Source organism: Haemaphysalis longicornis, unplaced genomic scaffold (genome assembly GCF_048455015.1).
Source record: "Haemaphysalis longicornis isolate Haplotype H1 unplaced genomic scaffold, Haemaphysalis longicornis Haplotype H1 scaffold_10, whole genome shotgun sequence".
NCBI classification, from domain to species: Eukaryota; Metazoa; Arthropoda; class Arachnida; order Ixodida; family Ixodidae; genus Haemaphysalis; species Haemaphysalis longicornis.
Window position 1 is genome coordinate 29,558,043 of NW_027526204.1, and position 26,287 is coordinate 29,584,329.

At 43.6% G+C, this 26,287-nt stretch overlaps 2 protein-coding genes across 5 annotated transcripts in view; one reads left to right on the forward strand and one right to left on the reverse strand.

The window, feature by feature from the left end:
* Positions 1-26,287, reverse strand: part of LOC144158329 (uncharacterized) — a 162,734-nt gene that overhangs the window by 25,432 nt on the left and 111,015 nt on the right. For all 4 annotated transcript variants that reach the window (XR_013320018.1, XR_013320016.1, XR_013320017.1 and 1 more), the window contains one exon: positions 8,016-8,119. Coding sequence is in view for 1 of the 4 variants with exons in the window: in XM_077689150.1 (XP_077545276.1) it covers positions 8,016-8,119 (104 nt within the window). In the remaining 3 variants the exon portion in view is untranslated. The remainder of the gene's footprint in view (positions 1-8,015; positions 8,120-26,287) is intronic.
* The window catches only part of LOC144158327 (uncharacterized), a 104,423-nt gene continuing 78,778 nt past the window's right edge, over positions 643-26,287 (forward strand). Inside the window, exons 1-3 of the mRNA XM_077689149.1 lie at positions 643-908; positions 13,590-13,635; positions 19,338-19,825. Of these exons, the coding sequence (XP_077545275.1) occupies positions 846-908; positions 13,590-13,635; positions 19,338-19,825 (597 nt within the window). The 5' untranslated portion in view covers positions 643-845. The remainder of the gene's footprint in view (positions 909-13,589; positions 13,636-19,337; positions 19,826-26,287) is intronic.

Genomic DNA, 26,287 nt, shown 5'->3' on the forward strand with positions numbered 1-26,287 from the left:
AACTAACGAATTGTTACACATTTTGGCGATTAGGCGTCCCTGGAAACGTTGTGTATGGTGACTAATAATATTTTGACAAAGCAGGACTTATATTCATTAACATTTCACAAGACTAAATAGGTTTTTGTCGTTTCGTCCCTAACAGACTGCAACCACATTTTACTTAACTGCGGTCATCGCCATTCACAAGCTCATTTATTCTCACAAGGAACTCATTCACAAGGAATTTATTCTCAAAGTGCGATGTCTGTGATCACGGCTTTACCTCCGGTACCTCTGCCTGCGTCGCTCTTTACGATGGCATGAGTCTTGGCAGGCACTCCAGACGCTCTTGCGAAAGCTTTCAGCAAATCTAATCCAAAGGTAGCTCTGTCGACGGGCAAGCAAGTCGTTGCGTAGTGAAGTACAATGCAACCGAAAAAGCCATATCGTCGAAAACAAGGGCTATGATGTGGGCGCCCAAGCCCATTCACCACCTATGCCCACGTGGGAACAATGCTGCAGCCAAAAGCGGTTCATTGAAAGCGACCTCTTAGGCGGTTCGATTGTTTTCGGGTCGCAACCACTATGACAATTTTGATGCATTTCTTTGCGGGTGCACATTGGGCAAATCCTGGCCTACGTCAAACGTGTATCCACACGTGTAAAAAACTGTTGATGCTTCGAGAGGAAAGCACAAGTGCATAAAGGAGGTCGAAGCTGCTCTGTACAGAGCGTGCAGTCCCCGCATGCAGTCACCTATCTGATCGCACTTGCGCTACTTTCGTAACCACGGAACATTTGTAGAACTTTTGGGATAGTCATCAAGTCTTAAGTTGCCTTGCAAGACGCCGCGAGGAGGCCACATGCGGTTCCTGACTCCTTTCTTCATCGTGTTTTTTGCAACAGTGGTGTATTCGAAGAAGTGGGTAAGTTAGTTCCACTGCAGCAAGTACCTCATTATGGCGGTAATTTACATCGATGTAATTGCACTGAAGCCGATTATTGTCTATAGATAAGAAATAAAAAGTATGCAACTATTCAAGACATGGATTTTGTTAGCGTTTCGTAGTCACTTACCAAAACAAACAGGACACTTAAACCTTGCATAAAGTACTCTTGCTTTGACTTCTATGCTCGCAAGTGCTATTGTCGAATCCATGCTTATGGTGATGATAATAATAATAGTATTATTATCCATCAGATTGTTTCCATGCACCCTCACACGTAAAATTCTCTTAAGACGTCAGCTACTTCTGTCGTGAATGCGGAGTGTCCACTCTCTGTATTGGTTTGTTTTGTTTTACTTCTCTATTAAATCTTTGGTCTTCTACTTGTTCTATTCGTATCCATTGGTAGCCGTTCCCTCAAACAAGTGTTCCATATATCTGTCTTCTGCAATACATCCCCACCCAGCCCCACTACATTCGCCCTATTTCAGTAACACCTTCTTCCAATAGAATTTGTGGACGAATTCCCATCGGTATATTCCGGTTACCCCTGGCATTTTTGCATGACTTGTTGCGTGGACCTTAGTTTTTTTAAGGTGAATCGACTTCAAGTCGCCGCGTTATATGTTGTTGCCGTAACAACACTGATTGCACACGAGTTTTCTCTATTAACGTTGATCGCTTACAGCCTTAGCGGGGAATATAATTACAGAAAGCGCCCCTGCCAGTGGTTGCCGCTCTAACATTTTCCGCGAAATGTATCTCATCCCTAACAATCTTCGGACCACGGTTGCTCTAGGTCCTTTCCAGTTATTTCGCTAAACATTACAAAATAACCCAATGTGGTTATAATCATTGCTTGTGCTCTTATTTAATTATCCAGCTTAGAATGGCCTACAGCATGTTTGTTTGCATTACTAATATATTCCTTGTGTTCTTTTTACACCGAAAGAAGACGCTCCAGGGAGGGCCCTTGAAACGTGTCTGTAAGTGCTGCCAGGACTGACTCATTAGGGCAATATCACCAGCAAATGTCGAACGGCTAAAATATTGTAACCTTACCTCAGTTGTACATGCTTCGCAATTAGGTTTTCTAGAGATTTTTTTAGGGTCTAGTGAAAAACGTTTGATGGCGTTTGATGGCGTTATATCTCGTACGTCACAATCTTACTGATACCGACAATTTAAGCCGTCCTTTTGAGAGGACCGCTTTACTTACATCCGAACCATTCTCTAACAGCTCAATGATTCCACCCCAACCTGATGGCCAATAAATCAATTGCTTTTTTTTTCAGATAGGTAAACGCCATATATAAAGGTTTCTTATACGCCCCGCAATTCCGAAATGCCTAGTTCAGGGCAGGAATCTGATATATTTTAAGAACATTTGCTAAAGCCTTCTTGCTCTATGCACTCTTCAATGTCAAACGTGTTTCTTATTCGAGTAGGTGTGTGGCGGGAATGCCACTAGTACAATCGCCCACACGCGGCTATCGTGGATGCGGCGCGGAAATAGGAAGCAGGCAAGGCACAACGTCAACCAAAGGAAATCCTCGAAGGGGTTACTATCCAAACCACATTGATGCTGCCTCCTTCCTGAGGTCTCCGATTGTTTCGGGGACAAAAGCCCTCCAGATAGTCCCCAAATGTGCGCCCGATGTCGCTCTAGTCTAAAGGAAGAGTTCGGTATCTTTTGGTGCTCTCGTCACAGTCTCAAATCGAGTCCCTCTGGAACGAGTAAGCCTCGCCCCTTCTGTCTTCGGGGGGTGACGTCACGCAGTTCTCTCCGCCACCCCATTGGACAGCCGAGTTTCCATGTGACGCATGACGTGACACGTGAACACGAACCTCGTTGCCAAGCGAAGAGGTTCGCCCCTACTCGCCGGTTTCTCACGCTGCGAAGTGTGTTTGCACTCCCTATATCCACAGTTGTTGTTTTTGTAAGCAACTGGTACAGAATAGGCAGTATGAATTATTTTTAAGTAACTGCTAGATAACCGAAAGTAAGCTAATTGGTCTGAAGTTAGAGCTCTCTCACGGCAGACTTCCTGAATTATTGCTTGACTGCGCCATTATCTTTATTCTTTCGGTACCGTTAGGGCAATAAACGTTTCGCAGCTGACACCTCGATCTTTTCTACAACAATTATTTCACCATATTATCTTAAATCGGCTCCTCTTGGTCATTACCGACAGCCTTCCGGTTTTATTCTTCCCCTTCATCTTTTTGTATTACTTGGAGCCCGTACAGCCAGGACAGTTCGCTCAAGGCAGTTTTTTAAATCACAGTCGGATGCAAAACAATATTTAAGAAATTTTCGTTGCTTTTAGCATACGGTACTCCATTTTTTACACTGGACTTCTCATTTCACAGTACGTGCATTGTAATCATAGCGTGTTTCTGCTTGGTTGCAATGAATCTTCCACACTTTTTTAGTGCTTTATGAAACTTTTTCTAAATTTACTAGTGAATGTCCGCCATTTTGCGAAAATTTATTTTGAGAACGCCGCGAAATTTACCATATTCTACGCAGCTTCCCGCACCATATCTCTGCTGTATGTGATTGATTCTTTTATTTTCTGAGACAGGTTACTGGTTTATTTTTGGTTCATCTACTCCTACAGTTTCGTTACATTTATTAGGTATCCTAGTTATTTATCATTACCAACGTCTACGTTACACTCGTACTCGCATTACCCTAATTTTCAATGCTCTGATTGTTACTCATACCCAAGTTACGTTTCTTTTGCTTTACTAGTTCACCTTTTACCTTCCCAATGCTTTGCTTTTCACCAATCTGTGCTACCTGGTTTTCATTCTCCCAAGGACATGCGCATCTTACGCAATATCTGTTTTCGCCGTTATAATGAATTTAATTGCGCATCTAGGCGTGAGCCATCCAGCCTTTCCATCTCCATTTCTTTTTTCGTTCGCTATTTAATGTATTCATTACCACGAGGTCGTTTCTCTCCCCGAAGCCAACGCGAAAATCACCTCACCCGTTTCAAGTGCCTGGGCTGAGATTTCCCGGCACACTTTCCCCAATCTAAGTTTCCCTATTTCATCTGTAAATTTTACTGAGAATTTTACGCAAAAACATATGCTCGTATGACTTAAAAGTTGGGCAAGGCCCCTAATACAAATCGTGTTGTGATATTTGCTTGATATGAGTAGCTTTTCCTCTCAAACTAATGCCCTGTAAAGCAGAAGCTGATGTCAAACTGATTTCGATCCAGGCCAGCCCAAGCAAACAATGTACGATAATATCAGCATCAAAAACCTAAATAACACATTTTCACTTGACATTTCTCGGGCACTCTTCTACCTCGAAATCTCCGCCTTGAGGTACTGACAAATTATTTTAATAACTTTTGCTAATAAATAAATATGCTTAATTGTGCACCGTTGGCCCCTTTACTCGGTATATCACCTAAGGCTTTTGCACATAAAGACACAAAAAGAAGTGTAGAACGGACTGACTAAAAATAGGCAATTTTGTTAATTTTTTCAGGCGTTCCTAAACGTGTTTTGAATTATTAAAAATCTACAGAACCCAAACATGAAATAATATTTATTCAGTGCCGCGTTAATTCGAAAAGATTGGTGTGAATGTAAGCATACTAGCCATTTTCGCACACAAATTGTCATTGAGTGTCCATTCTCTACAATACCTGCCCTGCCAACCTCCAATTTTGCGTCTTAAAGGGCCCCTGGCCCACTGTTTTTACCTTTTTCGAAATTATAAATGCCTGCAGAGCGTACTCAACCAACACGTTCAGTGCTTAGATTGGGGGTCACAAAGTACCTCACTCAAATATCACGGCTGTATTTCTATCAGATAACCTAGAAACTTTCTCAGAAAATGTTTGTCTTTCAAGGTCGTGGCATTCTGGGACCGCTGCAATTACGCTGTTGAAGCGGTGTCGGGGCTATTGACGGGCTTTTCTTCAACTTCAGCAATGAACGCCCTTGATATTCACTTTAAAAAGAAAGCCTCCGAACCAAAAGCACAAACGGAAGGCGTATCCGCTGTGACGAGTCATCACGCAGGGCCGCTCCGTGCTGGCGACTATATTGCCGTGAACCATTGATTGAATTTGTTTGTTTATGTTGTGTTTTTACTTCCCGGCCAGGCCCGGCTCTGTTATCTGTGTTCCAAGCGAAACGCTCGTTCCATTCCTTATTTTTATGCCACACGGGTTATCTCATTCCTAAAAGGAGAGCGTTTCGCCCTAACGTCACTAGTCTAGAATAATCTTCTTTGATCTACAATATTCTGGATGTAAATCGACGGTTCTAGAAACACTCCCGCCGAAAGATAAAAGCCTCAGAGCAGACGCCGCGGTATACCACTCGCCGACGCTCGCCTGCGCACGTCACTTTCTTGACTGCTCCTTCGACACCTGTGCATACTTTGAGACCGCCTCTGTACTCTTTGAGTTGTAAGGGGAGCACAAGTCCGCTCCAATGAACTTCTTTTCCATGAAGACCACTGCGTCGTCTTTGGCTGTGTGGCAATATTTTTCCCTCGCTGTCAGTCAAAACTTAAAGACGCGAAAAAAAGATGAGTGAAAGCATTAACCATAAGTGTCGCAGAGTCCTTTTAATTTGAGCTGGATTGTTTTCCACCCGGGACAGCCACCTACTCGACGACGCTGATTTTCATCTTTAGGCGCTAGTCGGGTTGTTCTTTTTTCCAATACTTGTTACGTCGACCCAAGTTGTACTTCCAGTAACATAGTAGATTCTTAAGTTTTTGGCGATCGGTAAACACCCGTCCTCCACGTTGTTACGTACCTGCTCTCAGGCGAGAATAATAGGCTACCATTTATTACTTCAGAGTGCTCGCTGACGTTAATTCAGACGATATAATTTCTGCGGCTCAACTCGTTATCGGGCCTACAGTCTCCGCAAGCAACTTTTGCAGGATGGTTCCAGTCTTTCACATCTAACATATCATTTTCCTTCCCGAATGGTGCGCTTTCTGTATATCTGTTTCCTCTTGCATTTACTATTTTATATCATACCTTCAACTTTTTGACCGAGCTTTCTGCACACTGTTGCTAAACTGTAGTCGAACGTTTTGTTCCCAATTATTGAACAATTAACTGTCATCTGCCCATCTCATGTGCCTCAGATGTTCTCAACTTAGTGAACCCCCAAGTTCTCGCAATACAGCTTTCTTAAATTTTCTTTGTAGACACCCTCTACACATCGCTAAGTAGTGCTTGAAACAGTACGAAAGATCAAGATACACACGACGGCGCTAACTCCGAACTTATTTTATTACCCGTAAACGCAAATATCTACTCAGAACAAACACGTGTTCAAGGGAAATCCCTCAATAGTGTGGTTCGATAAACACAAGACTACGATATTCATATTTTTAGAAACAACCGACAACAATAGGGAAAAAAATTCTTTCCATGCAGCACCACACAGGCAAGGCTGACGCACTTGCCATTGTTTTTTCTAATATGCAATGCTTCCATTATCTCTCTCGTGAACTGGTGATTGTGCCCCCACAAAATTCTGGTGTTCTCAAACAGCTGACTACATTTAACTTGGCTTTTATTGGTGTGGGTCGCCTATTGCCGAGTGATGTGCGCATAAGGATTGTTCTGGGGTGACCTCCGGTTCTCCATGAGTCGTATATCGATGCACCTGTCTCACCGGCCAATATAAACGTCAACGCATGACAATGGCAATAAGTAAACAATGCCTGTGTATTACGGGACGAACGGAGAAGCATGCTTGACGTTGCAACAACTGCCGGACTTCTGTCCAGACAACTTCCTTTGCCCCAACTTGCCGAGAAAAGCGCTGTAACTCCGTATCGTCCGGAAATATTATTCAGGGCATGCTACAAACGGTGCATGTACGGTATCACAGCAGTTTTCATTTGTTTTGCGCCGGCAGACCATCTTTCAAGACTCCGCGTTAAAATCACCACTTTTATCAGCTCCTGCGTCCTTTTGCGCGTAACGTGTTCCGGCAAAGCTTACGCGTTAAGCCTGATGATCTGTGCCTGGAAACCGTTCCCAGTTTAATACACATAGGACTTACAAACAACTGACCTTAACACCGAAAAGGCAATTTCACTTTTTGACAGTTTGTAGTGCCCTTAACTGAAATTTAGAAACGGTTTCGCAGACCTAAGACGATATTCTGAGCAGACATGTCCTGGTTCAAGCATTTCACGCAAATCCAGGAATTGTAGCAGGCCTTCTTTCAGAAGCTCACAAGTGAAATGAAGTGCAAGGCCCTGATCTTTTAGAAATTTCAGCTCATCAACCACTCGGGGAGATACATTGCAGTTGTCCCCAAAGATACGAAAATCGTCAACCTATCTCACAGTTTTGATAGCCAACCAGCACAGGTTCTGCTGAATATGCCTGTAGATAACACAGAGAAAAATATCGCTAAGGACCGAACCCACCCTAGAACTAATACATATCCTGGTTTTTGTGCAGATGCAAGCCCCCCTTACATGCTACAAAGGCTTACTTGTAGTATAAAGACAGAATTTGTAGGAACCCGCTGATCTTAAACCCGAAACTGTTCATAAACTTAATTTTATTATTTTCCTCGGTGACGTACCTCTTCCCCTGTTCATTCATTCATCGTGAGGAATGGTGTAATGTACATCATCTGCATTGACTGTGAACGCTTTGCACGTGTCGAAGTTGTTCGTACTGAAAAATAATACAAAGCTGTCCGAGTTGAGGGTCAAGAACGGATCGTGAAAGCGTAGGCGTCCAGGTGTTTTTGCACCTACCTAGATACCACCCTCCGCCACGAGCCCCAAAACAATAGCGCAAAACGGCACATCGCGTTTGTGCGTTTTAGCAGAGAATAAGAGTTCCAGTGTTAAACCTTTCCCTGCTTTGCAGTACCTGCAAGACATTCCAGGTTGTTGGTATTCCGCAGGGAAATAGCACGTTCCTTCACTTTCGAGGCTTTCACATCTATAGGCTGAAAGGTCTTACGAACAGCCTAGATTGTTTTCACGGAAACCAATCCATCAGGAATGATGACAAAGCAAGCATACTTATCCAACGTAATGACGTGCAACCGGTTACTCACAGCAAACTCGACACACTCTCGGGCCGGCTGGGGCTGGCGCCAGGCACCTTGAGTCCTGGAGAATACATCGACGCATTCCGCGATTAATTGTAGATGGTCTTCTTCTGGAACACAACAAAAAATACACTTAGTAAGTGTTATTTTCTCAACTGGATCAAATGCTGGTTCGTCGCTGTATTACGGGGCCAGGCCCAAGAGCTACTTGTGGTGGTTTGGTAGTGTCTGTTCCTTCAGAACGATGACGCAACCCTTAGCCGCCTTAGCCCTGTCTGGCCGCGGTATATGCGATGAGCGTTGTTCCAGAGCCAACCTGTTGTCTTCTCTCATGTCTTTCATCTCCCATACAAAGATATTGTATTGTCGGCTATAGAAAATATTTTTATGGTCGTGTTTAGCTATTTGGCCCAATAACCTTTAAACGTTTCTATGGGTGTCTTTAGCGATTCGCATCGCCATTCCTATGGGTGTCATTAGTTTTTTTCTCTAGCCGGTTCTATGGCTGTCTTTAGCTATTCGTATCGGCATTCCTATCGGTGTCTTTAGCGTCTTCTATGGCAGGTTTTGTGAATGTCTTTAGATATTTGTATCGACATTCCTATGGGTGTCTTTAACTTTTTCTATCGCCGGTTGTATGGTTGTCTTTAGCTATTCCTATCGACATTCGTATGGGTGTCTTTAGCTTCTTCTATATACGGTTCTATGGCTCTCTTCAGCTGTTCTTTCGATATTGCTATGGCTATAGAAGAAGCTAAAGACACCCAAAGGAATGTCCATAGGAATGGCTAAATACAGCCATGGAAACGTCTAAAGATAATTGGGCCAAATAGCTAAAGACAACCATAAGAACAGTTTTTCATGGCCGACCATACGATATTTTTGCATTGCCTGCAGCCAGAACAGAATCACCACTACTTGAAACACAGAGGCAGCAGCAGCCGCTGAGAAATTATTAACACGCTGCCATGCCGGCATATAGCCTCTCGGATCTCTAGAACTTCTCCTGTGGCACTTAGGCGGTTTGCCTATCTGCATTCTGTAATATATGCTCCATGAACACTTCAGCAATATAGGGGGAGTGCAAGGTAGCGATTGCAAACACTTCGCTAGTTTTCATTCACAAAAGGCCTAAACCCAGGCAAACAAGGAAGCAAAACCAAGGGGTTTATTTATCCCATTTATTACATAAAGGGCTACTATCTACGCTCCTTCGCCGCCAGTAAACAGTTGTTCACATGCGCCGATCGAAAAACACAGCACACGCGTTCCAACACTCTGGCTCACGCTTATGTTATTCGCTCAACAGCCACACTACGCGGCACATTTTTTGCGAACGCCCACCCTGCCACATACACCTACAGGTGCTGGGTATAGTCCACAGAAAAGAGAGCATTCAGAAGCCGTTCATTTCACTCAGTACTCAATGCACAAAGCTGCAAGTACGGTGGCTCTTAATAAAACTCCTAATAAAACAATGAAGACGGTCGCACACAATGCTATAATAAAAACGTTTTTCAAGTCCTCTCAATTAGTTGCTGGTAAGTTTTCTCAGTTCGCGAAAAAATAATAATATTTGTCTAATCACCGCTGCCAAATCTTCACTTCTGTGTACGTTGCAATGCCCATGTGGTGCAGGGTGGTTTGGAAACGTATTCTTGAACACAAAGTCCTGCATTTCTCACACTATACAGCCGCTTCAGTTCGTAAGATCACTCACCCTGGAGTTTGGCGTACGATGAAATTCCTGTCGCGGTACCGCAGGTATCCATTTTCGCGTGACTTCATGTTAATGTTGAATTATTTGTAACTGTCACCGTAAACACCGAAATTTACGACTGCGAAAAGCGGCACATTTGCTTGGCGTCACACAATCTACACGAACACATTGCGGTCCAATAAAAAATTCCAGCATCAGGCAACACGTGCCATGCCCGAGCACATGAGCAAAGAGACGAAATGTGGCTGACTGAGTACATCATGGTATAAGCAGGTCCATCGCGCTAGCCAATAGTGCGGAGATACGTGCCCATCTTTCGACCTTTTTCTAACTTGTTCGCTGGTAATTATTTTATTTGGTAAATACAACATCGCTTAACGTTTTCTTTCCTTCCTCCGAAAAAACTATATCTGTTCTCAGTACTCAGGGAAAATTGTCTGTCACTATCATTGCTGCCCGCACGAATACTAACACAGTGCGGCACGCCTGACCCTCTTTTCAACGAAAACTTTCCTTCGCATGGCCTACAGCGTCGACGCGTGCTGCACGCACGCCGACCCTCCCCGGGCGTGTCATTCGGTACCCGTCGCCAAAATCAGGATGCCAAACAAACAATTGAAAATAAAACAGGAAGCAAGGGTGTCCCCTCTACGACCGGCTAGCCGGTCGTAATCTCTTTTACGTTTTCATCGCTTCCCAGAATTTCCTTTCCGTGCCCCCCTTCGGTCCGGCGTGGGGCGCTCTCCCCCTTTCTCAATAACTAATCTCGAAGTGCGCTCTGCGGGAGAAGGAATGCGTTTGTTTGCAGGTGCCACCATATTTCTGACGGCGTTCGCACGTACCGTGGGCCGCTAAAGTTCTTTCCAATCTGCTTCAACGCTGAGAGGGCCGTTTTGAGAGAATCCCGCTTTTTTACTTGACCGCGGCAGCGAAGGGCCGCAGAGCAAGAATTCTCCGAACTTATACGTCTTTCGGTCAACGTTCACTTGCAAGCTTTGCCGACGCGCAGTATCCAAATTTGAGCGTTAATCTTCAGCTGCCTTTTATTGTACTTTTTCTATATTCTTGGTGTAATTGATTGATTGTAGGGTTTAACGCGCCGATGCAACGCAGAAGATGAGGCGCGCCGTAGTGGAGGGCTCCGGATTAATTTTGACCACCTGGGAATCTTTAACGTGCGCCGAAATCTCGTACACATGGGCGTTTTTGCTTTTCGCCTCCATCAGAAAAGCGGCCGCCGGGGCCGGGAATCGAACCCGTGACCTCGTGCTCAACAGCACAACGCTTTAGCCACTGAGCCTTCACGGTGGGTCATATTGTTGGTGTAATAAGTACGTAACCTTATTGAACTAATACTTCCATATAACCGGCCGATCAACCTCATCATCGTTATTCAATCTGTGTTTAGATGTCGCTAGGCAAATTATGATTATATGAAAGACGCGTCATCAGTCATATTGAAACCAGCGAAATAGGATCTAATGGTTTCCCCAATTACACCTTTATAGGCTAACAATTTTTTATTAGCGGCTGGAGACTTAGAGCCTTATGTCACTGTGTAGTTAGCTAAGGAAACTTTTATGGATGCAGGCCTGAAATTTCTGCGCCAAACGCTTTCCTAATTCCGGCTAAATGTTGCTTAATTGTCACATGTCTAAACGTTTACAGTTATATATTGTCCTGTAGCCAGCCGCAGAAGCTTTATGGGTGCCTGTCTTTAGCTTTAGGGCCCATTCTATTCAATAGCTGGCAGTGGACAGATGAATGGTTCCAAGTATGTAGACTTAGAGGCAGACTACGGCCTATATTCACCCAAATGAGCTTTTATGGCTTTCTCTCTTTAGCTTTATGACGAATTGTTTCCAATGGCTGGCAAAGGACAGCTGAATGGTTTTGAGTCTGTAGAGTTAGAACTTAAAAATGGCCTATAGCCAGCCTAATGAGCTTTTATGGCTTTCTTTCTTTAGCTTTAAGACGAATTCTTTTCAATAGCTGGCTAAACACAGCTGAATGGTTTTGAGTCTGTAGAGTTAAAGCTAAACAGTTGTCTATAGCCAGCCAAAAGAGCTTTGTCGCGGCTGCTCAATAGAACTAAAGCCATACATATTTCTTTAGCTGGCTACAGTAACCTGAATAGCTGTTATTCTATAGACGAAACACACTAGGCTGTTCTATAATAGTCTAAAGAGAATTGTATGGTTTACATCCTTTAGTGCAGAATGCATAAACACTTCAATAGGTTGCTATAGCCTAATTTATGCCCCTTTATGGGTTATCATAGGGACTCATGGGCAGCCATAGCTCACCATATATTTTTCCATAGACGCCAATAAGGCATTTTTGCATGGGCAGTCGAAGAAGAGCCTCGTGCAATGACCGTCTCGTCAGATTTGAGTGCAGGTCACAATCAGGCAGACCTTGAAATGCCTTGCCTGCCTCCCTACCTCCGCTCCCAAAATGAGGCATAACCGTCTGCAGTATCTTCTGGAAGGCTCCATAAATCCGCACAAAACTTGAACTGCCGGGTACAAAAGCCGTACCTCCAGTGCTGAGAAGCCATCCTCGTTTACAACTCACAAACGGCCATCATTGAGGCAAGGGAAATGTGGTTGTAAATCATAATTATTACAACATAAAAAAGGGTCCGATGTAATATAAATGCAGCTCCGTTGAATCGACAGTTGGGCTTGTGGTTCGCACGCCGTTAAGTAGCGCTTGAGACAAGACGAAATATCTGGAGACACAACCGCGATAACTGGCAACTGTTTTTCCTTTCGCATAAGCACATATGTGCACAGATAAAACACGTGCCCAAGGGAACTCCTCGATAGTGCGGTTTGATAAACACAAGATTACGATATTCGCATTCATACTAACAACCCACAACAACCTAAGTTAGCACATTCTCTAGGAAAAGAAGTGGTATGCAATTGTGCACAATTGTACACGTACACCTAAATATGTACACGTCGTACACAATTTCGGCGAGGCGGTGCTCCTTTCTCTTTAGTGCTTCGTGGGCGCGTGCAAGCGGCATTACGTTGTCCGCAAGCATGAATGCCAGCTATAAATTAGAATACTGCAAAAAACTTAGTATCAAACAAACAAATCCTTGCAAGGGTAGAAGTGGCATTCCCTGAGAAGTTTAACTCCTTCGACATGAGTGGAAAACAGCAGAAGATATGAATGCTGCTTTTTCACACTTCCTGCGTGTGTAGGGGATTCGAAGCTGTGATATTCGCACCATTCCGGTAGTTTGCCATAATGGGAGGAAGATGTCACATGACTTGAGCACCTCGCAGGCTGAGATATGCAAGCTTAGAAATGATTTATAAGAGGAAAAATGAAATAAACAAGTTACAACTGATATGTATTCGTGAGTTTCACCTTTGGCTGCCCGACCTTCCACATGGAAGCAACGTAGGGCACGCTGTTCTCAAACCCCTCTCTGTAACAAAATAAATCTCAACAAACTCGATAAAATTGGAATCAGCCCTAGGTCACGTGGTCAGGCTTCGTAAAGCTTGGCAACAAGTGGATAAAGGCTCGGTCGTATAGTGCGCATTTACTTTGTTTCTAGTGTGTGCTGGTCGGCTGGGCACATTCGCGGTATGCGTTGACAACCTTATGGCGACCCATGCACCATGCTTTTCCATTCAGCTGTACTCAGCTATTGCATTCAGCTGTACTCATCGCACACTCAGGACTCTTCTTAAGAGTCCTGAGTGTGCGATGGGTGAATATTGAGTCCCAAACACCCTCAGCGAAGGTTTTTTACGTGATACCAAATTCCCTAACGAGCGATGCCTCTCACTGTACCTTGTGTTTCTCTTTGCATGTACACCAACGGTAAACAACAGCGCGAGTATGGATACAGGGAGTGCTGCTCCTGCGACGACCGAGGCAGTAAGGACTTCTTTCTTTTTTTAGCCGTTTTAAAATTATTTCCAACTAGTCTCCTGTCTCAAACGCTACATGCTCCTCTTCAAAATGACCATCTAATAAAACTGTACACTATGAGCTGTATTGAAGACTTTTTTGTCCCAAGCAGGTTAAACACTTCAACTTCGCTTTCTCGGTGAGCCATCACACCACTTTGGCTATAACACTTCGGTGTGTCATATTTATGGGGCGACAGCTGTAATTGGTAAAACAATATTGTGGTATTTAATCGTGTGTTCCCGCGCATCGCCAAAGAGGCCTTCTCAAAGTAGGACATGCACAATTTGTCACAAACGGAACTACGGAAAACCTATTAAATTTTAGGGGGGTATTTTTTAAGCCTTAAGGTCATCGCGACCTCAAGATAATAATCATCATGCTGTTATGCAGCGTTTTTCATGTGTTCATATTCCGTGCTGTGCATGGTTTCCTCCTGGGCCATCATCGCCCTGATTATTTGTTATCATAAAAAACGAAGGAACCCAAAGCTTGAGTATAGTTCACCTGTTTATTACCTCCTAGAAAAAAAAGGTTGTTTAAAGCCACTTCACCTAAAATTACCCATAGAATCATAAAAGAAATGGGTGTGTTATTACCTTACGTGCCAATTTTCAGCTGTTTTGGCCATTTGTGCATGCCTTATGTGAATCTTTCAAGGTGACATTTCAACTGGCAGAATAACCGACGTCACCTTTTTTGTGTTTTATGATTATGCCTACCACATTGAGCTTCGTTCGATATTAAGTGCTCACGTGAGGGCCACATTAATAAATATTTCTATCTTTAGGGGGAAACCCATTGTAGTGCATGTACCCAACCTTAAGCTGTGTCAAACCATGGTTAGTAGAAGATTTAAGATGAAGCGGGGAAACTTGGAACCGTGACAGTCGACGCCATGGCCCAGTTCTCACCGATATTTCTCCACCTGTTTGTCCCTCTTTGATTACCAGGCAGGGAGTTGGCGACCTTCGTGAGAATTACGGTAAACTCGGTGAACTCAAAATCTACTACTTTGTTTCAACCAAGGCGGTATTCTACACTCGTATTCATATTCTCCAGATAATAGAGTCAAGAGGGCTCAGCACGATGCAGTTTCTAAGCTTCCATCAAACTTTGTGTTCATGAACCCCGACAGCTGCTCAAATTGTTTGTGATACCATCTGCCGAAAAAGCAGCCACCAGAAAATACGTCCCGTTCATTTTATGTTTCAAAAAGACCGGGATGCGAAAAGCAACAAAACAACCTGAACTCGCACGGGAAAACACAGTGGCTGAAGTTTTAAATAAGGAAAAGTCTAGTAATGCCCTGACGAAATCAATCATAGGCGACCTACAAATCTCTGAAACAGTTCACCGAACACTGAACCACAGACACTGAATTCCCAAATGAATCGGATACCGATGTTCATCGCTTGTGCGAGGAAAGATTGGCAGCGGTAAGGCGGATCACAATTAAACGTGATGGCGAGCGTCCTGACATTTAATCGTAGCACCCCGACAGAGCAGATTAAAGTAGGTTTTCAACATTGCTAGACAAGCGTCTACATTTCACAACCGCGATGAAACTTCGAGTGTTAAAGGTAGCCTGAAATTATAACGGTAGTGACACCTGCCGGTGCGAAGAAACATGTGCAATGCTCGAGCCGTAGCCACCACATAAATGAAAGAGAGAAACCTGTAACGGTGGTAGTCGGCTCCTTGGCTATGCCCCTTCCAATGCTTGCAACATCACCGATTCAGGCGCTATAACGGTGACTGACTCGAGCGTGCTTACTTCTGTCAAAAAATCAAAATGAGAAACAAATATTCAATCGAAAGCAACTTAAAACCTATGCTATCAGGAACTCGTAAGCGAAGCTCAATACCGGCTCCCAAACGCTCCAATGACGTGGCTCGCTAGTGAGGCGGTGAAGCGTAGTAAGGCTTCCGTGGCCACCCAGTCGGCGATGCTCACATGGTTTTACCCCGCCACCCACAGGACTGCTTTGGCTGCAATAACACAAAACGTGGTCTATTCGATTAGCATTTCTGACGGTAACGTCGCACGCACTAAATGGGCACAAAACAAAAAAAGTCAAGAATACCAGCGCTGACTAAGAACTAATTTTTACTCACAACCAACAACATTAATGCGCTCAGTGACAACTTTTTATCATTGCGCATGCGCAAAGATGTATATTCCGTCAAAATAAGCAAACACAAGACAAAAACACAACATAGTATCTGATATTGTTTAACATCTCAATTTCATTCTCCGATAGGGCGACAGATAGATGACTCCCGCATGCTCCCTTTATATAAGGCAAGTGCCATGCTTCTGCTATCTTCCTGGTAGCCTGATCGCAGTGATTGAATACGGCTATTGTTCGGAAAACACAACGGCTCCCCCTGGCTGGTAATTTATTTGTGTGTTTGTGCATTGTGACGGAATATGTACACATCTGCACATGCACGATGATCAAGGGTTGTCACTCACGGTGTAAATCTGGTGTTTTAGGAATCGAAAATCACTTGTTTGTCTGCGCTGCTGTTCCTGTCTTTTAAAGCGCAGCTTTAGCGTTCTCCCTGGCTGCATCTGTAGCATAAAAAAAAGTGAAGCGAAAGAAAAAACACTTCCGTGGTCGGAAGCAAACCTGGGCCCTAAACTTTATGAAATCGACATGAATATGATTCCTCCTATTCGACATGCTAGTAGTGGCTTAGATTTGGAGAGGGGTGCATGGAAGGGAAAATCAGACAAAAATCCTGCACCACACAGTGCCAAAACTACGATGATAATTCATGAGAAAGCTTCGCGTTCAACCATCCTCGTCATTAGATGTAGGGGCGCCTGATTTCTTTTGTTTCGTCCCCATTTTGTGCACACAAAGTTGCCGTCATGAAAGCACTTAGCGGTCCAGAATGACCCTCCCCCCGTATCTAGTTTCGGAGGTGTCGATGAACACGATTTGAGAGGATGCCTCGCTTTACACTCCGTTCTCCTGGCCTTCAGAGCCCCAAGGGCATGACAGTCGAAGGCGCTGCATCTGCTTCAGCATCCTACAGGCAAATGCACACTTCTGCAGCGCGCGGAAAACGCGACAAGAATCAGGAGAGGTGCAGCTGAAGGAGCCAGAGCATCAGATATTGCGTTACGCATAGACGAGGATGTTAACGTGATGCCGGTCTCACCGGCCTCACAGATACATGCAGCAACGCCAATCGCTTTTACGCCAAATACACTTCCCCTCAACGATTGCAGCACCAAAGCACAAGTGGCGCACCCACCAGAAATGAAACACATCACTCTAACTCTACCCAGCAAAACAAGCATACGGTGCAAAGCATACATTTGGCGTTGCATGGGCCAGTCAAAAGCGTTGACGACATACAAAAAGGTTTCAACATATTACTGCAATATGTCAGCGACAAGCACATTCACACCGGAAGCACAATCACTTCCTTAACCGAGTTTGTACTAAAGGCGGAGGCCATTGCACTCACTCCGCAGGCAATGTAGGCCTGGTTGTGTGGAGGTTGGTAGCAGGTTATAAAATAATAAGGGACATCCAGACAAATTCGCTATAAGAGCTATTGCATTTAGTAGTCTAACCACAATGTGCGTACTATACACCCTACCTGATAATGAACTTTTGAGTTGTCAATTTGAAAAACTTGTGAATGAACTGCTGGAGCCATTTATACTATCAAACATTGTGAATACTCATAATTTCCCTTCGGGCTTGCTGATGCCTGGGGCCGAATATTACAAAAACTGCCGGCCTATTCGGACTCCCTCTCGTTTTACATTAGCGTGCAATCTCGTGAAGCAAAGCACGCACTTCGTAGCTGCAATCGACTTGAAAATAGTGTCAACCATGCCGCTCTCTCCAGACGAGTTGATTGTTATTTCCAGTCCATATAACCACGGTCACCTTGCAGTTACTCTACGGTCAATAAAAGGCCCAGCGATTACGAACTGTGCCCCAATATTCCGTGAAGAAGTGGCCGATCACAAAACATGCGAGCAATGCTCCTAACTGTTCTACACATACATTGACTCGACGTTGACCAAGCTGCAAAAAATTATCACCACACACACTCCAAGCTGTCCCGTCTTCCTTGTGTCAAACCTAGAGTAGAAAAACAAGCACACTGATGCCACTCTAGGATGGCGATTGTAAAGTGCACGTAACAAATAAAACAAGGCGTATTCTACCAAAACCAGCTGCATCTGAGAGATTTTTAGTCGGTCAAAGGCTGATAGGCAGTAACGTGCGAAGCAAAAAGGGACATCTAAAATACTACTAGGGGCTTCATGTTTAAACTACTAAACGGACCCAGACAAGGTGTGGAGCAAAACTAGCGCATTTGAAAACGTAACGCAAACATCGCTCCGCCGATTTGTGCAATCAGAGATACAATGAAAGGTGAGCCCTTTTATATGCTAATTATGCGTAGCTGGTCTGACAAGACAAAAAATGCGAACACAGCTTCTTCAAAAAATGGATGGGAAGCTACATTTGCCTGTTGACAAAGCACAAGCTGCATGCTGCAGTTTCGGCGTGTGGTACAGTAGCCCAGGAGTGGGAATTAAACCGCAGAAAATGCTGAAAAGTTTAAACAAAGACACACAAAGAGCAATTCTTTTGAACAAAGCAATTCAGGAAGCTGAATGTTATACAACCCAATTGAACGAAGTAACAGTTTTTTAGACCTGATACAAGCAAAGAAGTACCTTCAAACAGCAGCTTCCGGTAAATCACAACTAGCAGCTGTCAGGACAAAGGTTTGGAGAAAATGATAAACAGACGCATCTAGTTACCTCCAAGAATATATCACTTTACACTACTCAGGTGGTTTTTTTGGACGGGCCGTATAGGTAAAAACTTTAGACCCTTTGAATCATAGGTTAGAAATGCATTTTTGCTTAAGCAGGACGCGTGCCGACTTAGGGAAAGCTTACGACACAGCGTGGCATAATGATATTTTGCTTGATCCTAGGTTACGTGGCAAGAAGCTGCGTGCTGTCCAAAATTATTTACATAAAGCGCGCTCATAGCACTACACACAATGTTTTGTCGTGAACATGCAATTAACAAAATTCTGTCCTCCAGACAGGCATTATCAGTTGGCCGCCTTTATGGTCAAGATAACTTGCTCGACGAAATTTATCTCTCTGTTTCTGTACAGTCTCTACACGTCAATGACATCGGTTTTTCTTCTGATTTGTCCATCTGCGAAAGTTCACTCAGCGTCGTTTAGAAAGGATTTCCAAATTGGGCAAAAAAATAGTTTTACCTTAACAGCAAACAAAATTATGCCAGTTGTGCTTAACAACCAAAGAGGCATCCTGCCAGCAAAAAAGTAATTGATGTGAAAAAGGGAGAGAATGAACGTTTATCGAGTAAACGAACAACATTATTGGCTGCAGGGTTCGATTGGAAGCCAACTTAAATAGCACACATTAAAAATCTAAAGGTAAAAGGTGGGAAAACACAGACCCTCCTAGAATTTAATCATGACAGTCATACGATACGGGTTAGCGTGTCTGAAAACTTCATTAGATTCCGGCTTCACTGCGCCAGCATCATCTGCACGGCGGCCTAAAAAGCAGATCTTTAAATAATACTCTATTTACACTACGTTTGGTTTATTTATAGCTGATAAATCACTTTTCATCGCAGCTCCCAACAACAAATGGACCGTGACCAAGAAAGAGATCCAGAAGGCGGACAAGGGCGGGGAAGGTGGTGGGGAAGAGGAAGGTGGCGGAGGCAGCCGAGGCCTTAAGAAGGGTGGACTAGGCGAAAGGGAAGAAGAAGACAGCAAACGTCGCCGACTTAAGAAAGTTTCCGATGGCGGCAGTGAAGAGGAAGGTGCCAAACGCCGCAGATCTAAGAAACGTAGGGGCGAAGGTAGTAAAGAGGAAAGTGCGAAACGCCGCAAATTTAAGAAAGGTAGAGGCGAAGGTAGTGAAGAGGAAGGCATCAAGCGTCCCAGACGTAAGAAAGGTAGATCCGAAGGCAGTGCAGAGGAAGGCAGCAAACGTCCCAGTCGTAAGGAAGGCAGGGGTGGCGGCAGTGAAGGGGAAGGCGCCAAACCCCCCGGAACTGGAGAAAGTGGTGGCAGCAAAGGTGGCCACGGGATTGATGGTTACAAGTATCATAAAGGGGTGAGTACAAAATTGTCTGCCTTGGATGTTCTGAAACTCCAAAGCGTTTTAAGATTCCAGGACCCTCTACATTCTTTTTAGTTTGTGCATCCGTGTGCTATGCTTAAGTGCGCTGCTTGAAAGAGTCGTGAGGCTTGCCTTAGAAATAAACTTCACAGTATTTCATTACTGGTAAGGCTGCTATGTTTTTTGGCTGCTCCACGCTAATCAAATTAGCCCGTTTTGAGCGTATATCTCAAAGCAGGAGTAGGTACTGGGTTCGAGTGGACCCCGTTGGCATCGCTGAATTAGGAAAAAGGTATTGCAGACACAAACTTTATTGATTGATTGATTGATTGATTGATTGATTGATTGATTGATTGATTGATTGATTGATTGATTGATTGATTGATTGATTGATTGATTGATTGATTGATTGTAGGGTTTAACGCGCCGATGCAACGCCGACGATGAGGCGCGCCGTAGTGGAGGGCTCCGGATTAATTTTGACCACCTGGAGATCTTTATCGTGCGCCGAAATCTCGTACACACGGGCGTTTTTGCTTTTCGCCTCCATCAGAAAAGCGGCCGCCGCGGCCGGGATTCGAACCCGCGACCTCGTGCTCAGCAGCGCAACGCCTTAGCCACTGAGCCACCGCGGCGGGTACAAACTTTAGTGTATTGTTATTGTAGTGACAGAAATAAACTAGACTCCCACGCATACTTGATTCTAATGCGGCGAACATTTTGTTCCATTTATTCAAGCTGCGTACTTTAATATAAAAATAATGTGTAGTATGTATGCCGTTTGCAGACGTAATGGCTTGGCAGGATCTCGTGGTATTTCTAATTGGATAAATTTTATAATAACTAATCCTTTTTACTGCAGCCTCGCGCCCATATTTTATTCATAATACACGGAGGTTTAAGCTGGTTTGCAAACATTTGATAATATGAAGGGCGACGGTGGAACCAAAGCTCCCGAATTCGAGGGAATTGCGTTTCTGAGATCTGATAGCCAACTTTTCATTGGTTCGAGGTCATGCAGACATGGGATTGATGCGCTAAGTTAGTGTAAGCTTTCTCGCTGTAGAAATTAATATTTCTACATGGTAGATACTCAAGAATACACAGACAAAATCACCCTTGCACAATTCATTAGAACAATTTATTCTTGCTATTCACCTCATGCGCTGCCCTCGGAGGCCTCACATAATCCATGTGTTTGAATAAAACATCTAAGTACTGCAAGGAGGCATGTCGGCATCACTAGCTGCTTCGCTTTGTACGATTCCGGACATCGAAAGACGCGACTGTTTACAGGGCGACCCTCTTTTAATAACTGAAAAAGACCGCCATAAATCTGCTTACTCTAGCGTAAAGGCTGGGCATGACAACCTTTGGATATTGTTTGATTGCTTTAGGCGACGCAGGGATAAATATGACAACGATGGAAAGCAGTGAACAAGACAATGTGGGCTTTCTTTACCAAGTTTTGAGCAACGATAGCACGATAAAAAAGCGAGACGGGTCTGCCATTTTAGCTGGAAACCAGTAAATCATTTTACACCGAAAATGTAGAAAATAAATTATATGTTTGTCACTTTATCACATCGTGTGAATGCCATTTTTTGTTGTTAAATTAAATGCAGCCAGCGTTAATGAGACGTTTTCACAACGAAATGCATAGTTTCTGTCATGTAATTCAATTTGAGTCGACCCTCTCCTCTAGTACCATACTCGAGGACTACTTCCTGTGGTAATGCAGCCAAGACTACAGAGCCTACGAAGCCATCGTCGCTTTAACTACAAGTAGTAAAACAAAAATATTTCGCTTGGTGCAACCTCAAAATGTTTAGTTCCAATTTTTAGCCTTGAACTGATAATTCCAATAAATGAACGGCCTGTATATGTGGAAAAGAGATCATTATTTTTAAATTTTCTCCTTTTTAAGCTGCACCATTCACCACTGGAGCCGCATAGCTTCTCTTAAAAAAGAAAAAACCTTGCAGTCCTTGTTGACGGCAGGTTTCTCTCCGTTCGGTAGCTCGCCACTTATATAGATGGATAGATAGATCGCTTATTGCACATCATAGTGGTACAAGTGTTTCGATGCCTTCCTAAGCCCGCAGTGCTTGTGGGAGGGCACACAGATTAGCAGCACCAAAAATAATTGTAAAGGTGGTTTTGTGGATAGGGAACACAGTACATGCAAAAATGTAAAATTATGTTGATTCCTCTGTTATAGGAATCGGAAAAACATTAAAGCGAAATCTGCAGCTGAGCATGATTTGCGGGTCGGCGGCTGCCTTGTGGGAACGGTTGGCGAGCGACGTCCTACAGGCGGGTAGCTTCGGCAAAGGCGTAGTGGCATCATTTCCGTGACGCATATGACGTCAGTGAACTCTTAGTGTATCCCGGGATAAAACACTTTCATGGTAAATTATAAACCCCGAAAACGAACAACCCTAAGTATTATGTACTATTTAGTATTAGAGGTTGCTTCCCCGCCAGAAGACCCTGTTCGCAGGGCTGCACCCTATACACGCCGCTTGCTTCTTTGTACTGGCGTCATTTCCGTGACGGATATGACGTCAGTAAAATCTGCGTATCCAAGAATAAAACACTTTCGTGTTAAAAAATAACGATCTCGATGACAAGAAGTCATTTGTCTAAACCTTGAAAAGCAGCGGACCGATAGTTTACCTCTGAGCAACTCCATACCTTGTGGTTATTTTGTGACTGGTTGCGTTAAAAATTTTAACCGCTTGTTGCCCAACAGAAAAATCATTTTCCAAGAAATCGGCGAACTTCCCCCTAAACCCTATTAGTTTCAGCTTGTGGATAGTACTCAGTGATCAACTGTGTCAAATGCTTTAGTCATTACAAGAAATAAAACTAAAGCTTTTTGATTACTGCCGAAATGGCATTACCTAAATAAAGTCCTCAAGGTGGGAAATAGTACCACTTTTCTTTGTAAATCGCAGCTCAGTATTTAAAAGAATTGGGTATTTTGTGTAAAACTTGATCCCAAATTCCTAAAAATGTTTTCCATCATGTGGGATACAACGAATAAAATTGAAATTGGTGTGTAATTAGTTGGATCGTTTTTAGAACCTTGTTTATCTATTGGACGTACAACACCAAATTTCAAGAGATCTGGAATTTGTACAAATGTATAAATTCCATTAAAAATGAAAGTAATCACAGAATTCGGTTTATCTATATTTCCCCTAATAATGCGTGTGGTTAGGCGTCAAAACCTGGCGGCTTATGTTGAGAAAGAGTCACCACAATACTTAATAGATCGTTTTGCGTTACTTTTGGTAACGTAGCCGCGTTTGTAGTGCTTGGAAGCTTGGTTGTGTGCCGGAGTGATGTAGTAATTTGTGCCCTTAACTGCATCGGAGCTTCGACAAATCTGGCATTGAACGCATCACAGAGCGTTTCTGAGCCGTGCATAGTGGCAAAGCCTTGATGTATTACCGTATCCGCTCTCTTAGTCACGTTTCTTCCAATCAGGTAAGCAATGGAAATCCAGAGTTTTTTAGGGCTCTCCTTTCACCTGCTCGAACTTACGTTCCAAATAGCTTCGTCTCGCTAATTTATTTTGCTGTCACCTGATTACGCAGAGTACTTAACTCCGCTTTGAAGCGTGCATCGTCCGGTTTTTATGTCGTTATTTTCAGGCTTTATCCTTTAAGTGGTACAGTCCCAAACTATGTTACCGATTCATTTATTGTCGGTTTTCTCTCCTTAAACTTTAGAGCATCGGTCAAATTTGCATAAATTGTTTTGAGCTTGTTAGCTACAAGATCACGTGTTTTATATGATCACATGTTATCAGTTTCGTCTAGTCGCATTCTAGCACATATTTTCGTACTAATGTATTACGAATTATGTGAATTCACTGTGGGCAATTTCTAACGGCTTTCCTACAGCAATCCTCCAGTAACGACAACGGTGTATAGAAATGATAAGCCACTTTTTTTTGCTATGATGGCAGACACTGGTGTTAAATTATTTGTTTTACCCATAGTATGATCAATACAGGACCTTGTTAGCGCATCTTTCAAGTGCTCTTCTCTAGTAACCCCCGAAATTACGTTATCTAAGGATAACTGCGATCGGATATTAAGATATTCACCTGTAACTGGATAACTTCAAGGGGTCAATGTTTATGTCACCAGTAATTTTAATGTTTGTTGCATAATCCAGATTTTTCAGAAACGCTTCAAGCTCATTAAGACATTTCCGATTTTCACTTGAAAGCGGGCGGTATGTTGTGCACAGGACAAACGTATTTTCTTTTGACGATATTTTGATTGCTACAATCAAAATGTCAGTGCATTAGATTTATAAGAAGCTTGCGAACCTAAAGATGTCGAAACAAACGAAGTAAGTGGCCTGCAACGTGTGCGTCCAAGAGAAACTGAGGCAAACGGGACTCTCTCTCGTTTCCACATTTTGTTCGGTTAGCCAGCTAGCTTGCGCAGACGAGCGTACTGTCGCACGGCTTAAGGCGGTGGCTCTCTGCACACTTTAGTTCCCAAAGAGTAAAACGGCTTCGTTTGGCGACTGGAAAACAACCTTAAGGTACAGAATGGCAAACACGTAGCGGTACAATAGTTTCACCTTTCAACGCACTCAACGCGATCCAAATGCGATTTCACTTCCAAATGCGATTTCACGTAGTGTGTGCGTGCTGCTCTTTTGTTATACTACCCCTCCTGCGCTATTTATGCACAGTACACGTGTCTGTGGTTCTGGTCAGTTTTCAGCTCCAGAAGAGTTTTTATATCAGTCCATGCCTTCAGAACTGCATGGTTGACAAAATTCACGTCATCTTTGTACGGAGCAAAGTTAGACAGTTTTGTCCAGCTCTAATTTGTTAAGTCGGTCCGAGTTCTCAAGACAAGGAGTTGGCTTCTATTGAGAAACAAAGAAGAGTGAGGAAAAAGACGACAGTATGCCTGCATGCTCGGTGATCATGGTTCAGCGTACTCAACTACGGAGCTCAGGCGAAGAAACCAGCTGTAGAAAATGCGTAACGGCCACTCCGAAACTGAGACTGAAATTAATTTACAGGGAACTACTTTGGCACAGTAACACAAAGCAGTTAGCGTCCCCCACTTCCCCATAGCTTTCTCCCCATTGCCTCGGAACGTTGTCCCCGAGTATAGCTTTCAGGTTTTGGGACGCGAGCCAGTTCTAATTAATTAGGGTTACCGAAGACTTCTTAATGCTCGCTGCTTGCACATTCTGGCTGCCTCCTTCGGTGTTTTTGGTTCCGTTGAGATGGCTGCACTCATATCGTAAACTGTTGAAGTTTTCAGTTGCCGGTCAAGCACGGGAACTGCAACTTCAGTACCTACCCATTGGTGCCTAGGCAAAAGCACCAAGCTGAACCTTTGAACAAAAGCGAATCTTTCTGGCTTTCGCAGCACACGTTAACGCCGGTACCTCAATGAGTGGCGATTTCGGTTTGCAATTTTTAGCTACAGTAAACTGTCTTCAAGGCCACCTTGAAGGGCCCGTGAAGTTTTATTCATGTTATCCGAAGTTCACCTTATTACAACTGCCTTCCAGAAGAATTGGCTACATCACCAGTTGCACCCAAATATTGTTTACTTCGCAATAGCATTTATTTGTTGCAACTGGATGAAAGGCTTTTCTTCATGTAATCTTGCTTCATTTTATCTAGTTCGTGATGAACGTTCATCGCTGCAATGCAAAACAGCAAGCGGTTACGATTGATGTCACTTTGACTAGTGCATTTAAAACAATTCGGAGCCTTCTTGCCGCTCAATAAAGCTTACAAAATAACTGAAGTAAGCATCTGTAGCATCAGACATACTCGTTGCACGCTCCATGCTAGCATCCTCATTGCCGTTTGAGGTGTACCCTAAAGACACATCAATGAACCCTTAAATGCAGATGTATGGACAAGGAATAGACCCTAATAAACAGTCACATTCACTGCGAAGAATTGCCTTTCAATTTTTGCTTTCCCTCTGGCCTTATTATTGTCATGTTGGCTTTGGAAAATCGGTAGCTTTGGTGTCCACTGGGAAATCTCTTCATAAAACTAGACTACCCTGGCGCAGTTTGGCTGAAGCAATTTGTTTCATTGAATCTGCAAAAAAACGTAATTTTACTTTTCTCGCCGCATGCAAAAATTCGGAGTAATTCGCTGAACATTAACAGGAGGTCACTAAATACACTTACATACAAAATTTCTCTGCGAGGAACAAACAGCCTGCCTTAATTTGCTTACTCATGGGTTTTACAAGTATTCGGCGATGCGGTTGGCTGAAGTGACACGGCCGTTACATTTTTCTTCTAAGTGACAATACATTTCTTGTCTATCCTCGATGGTAGCACGAAGGTTTTTTGTCCCTCCAATGCCTGACAGAAAGTGACGATCACAGAACGTGGATATGGTCACCTCGCTGATTGCTTACTGCGGTAAAAAATTATAGC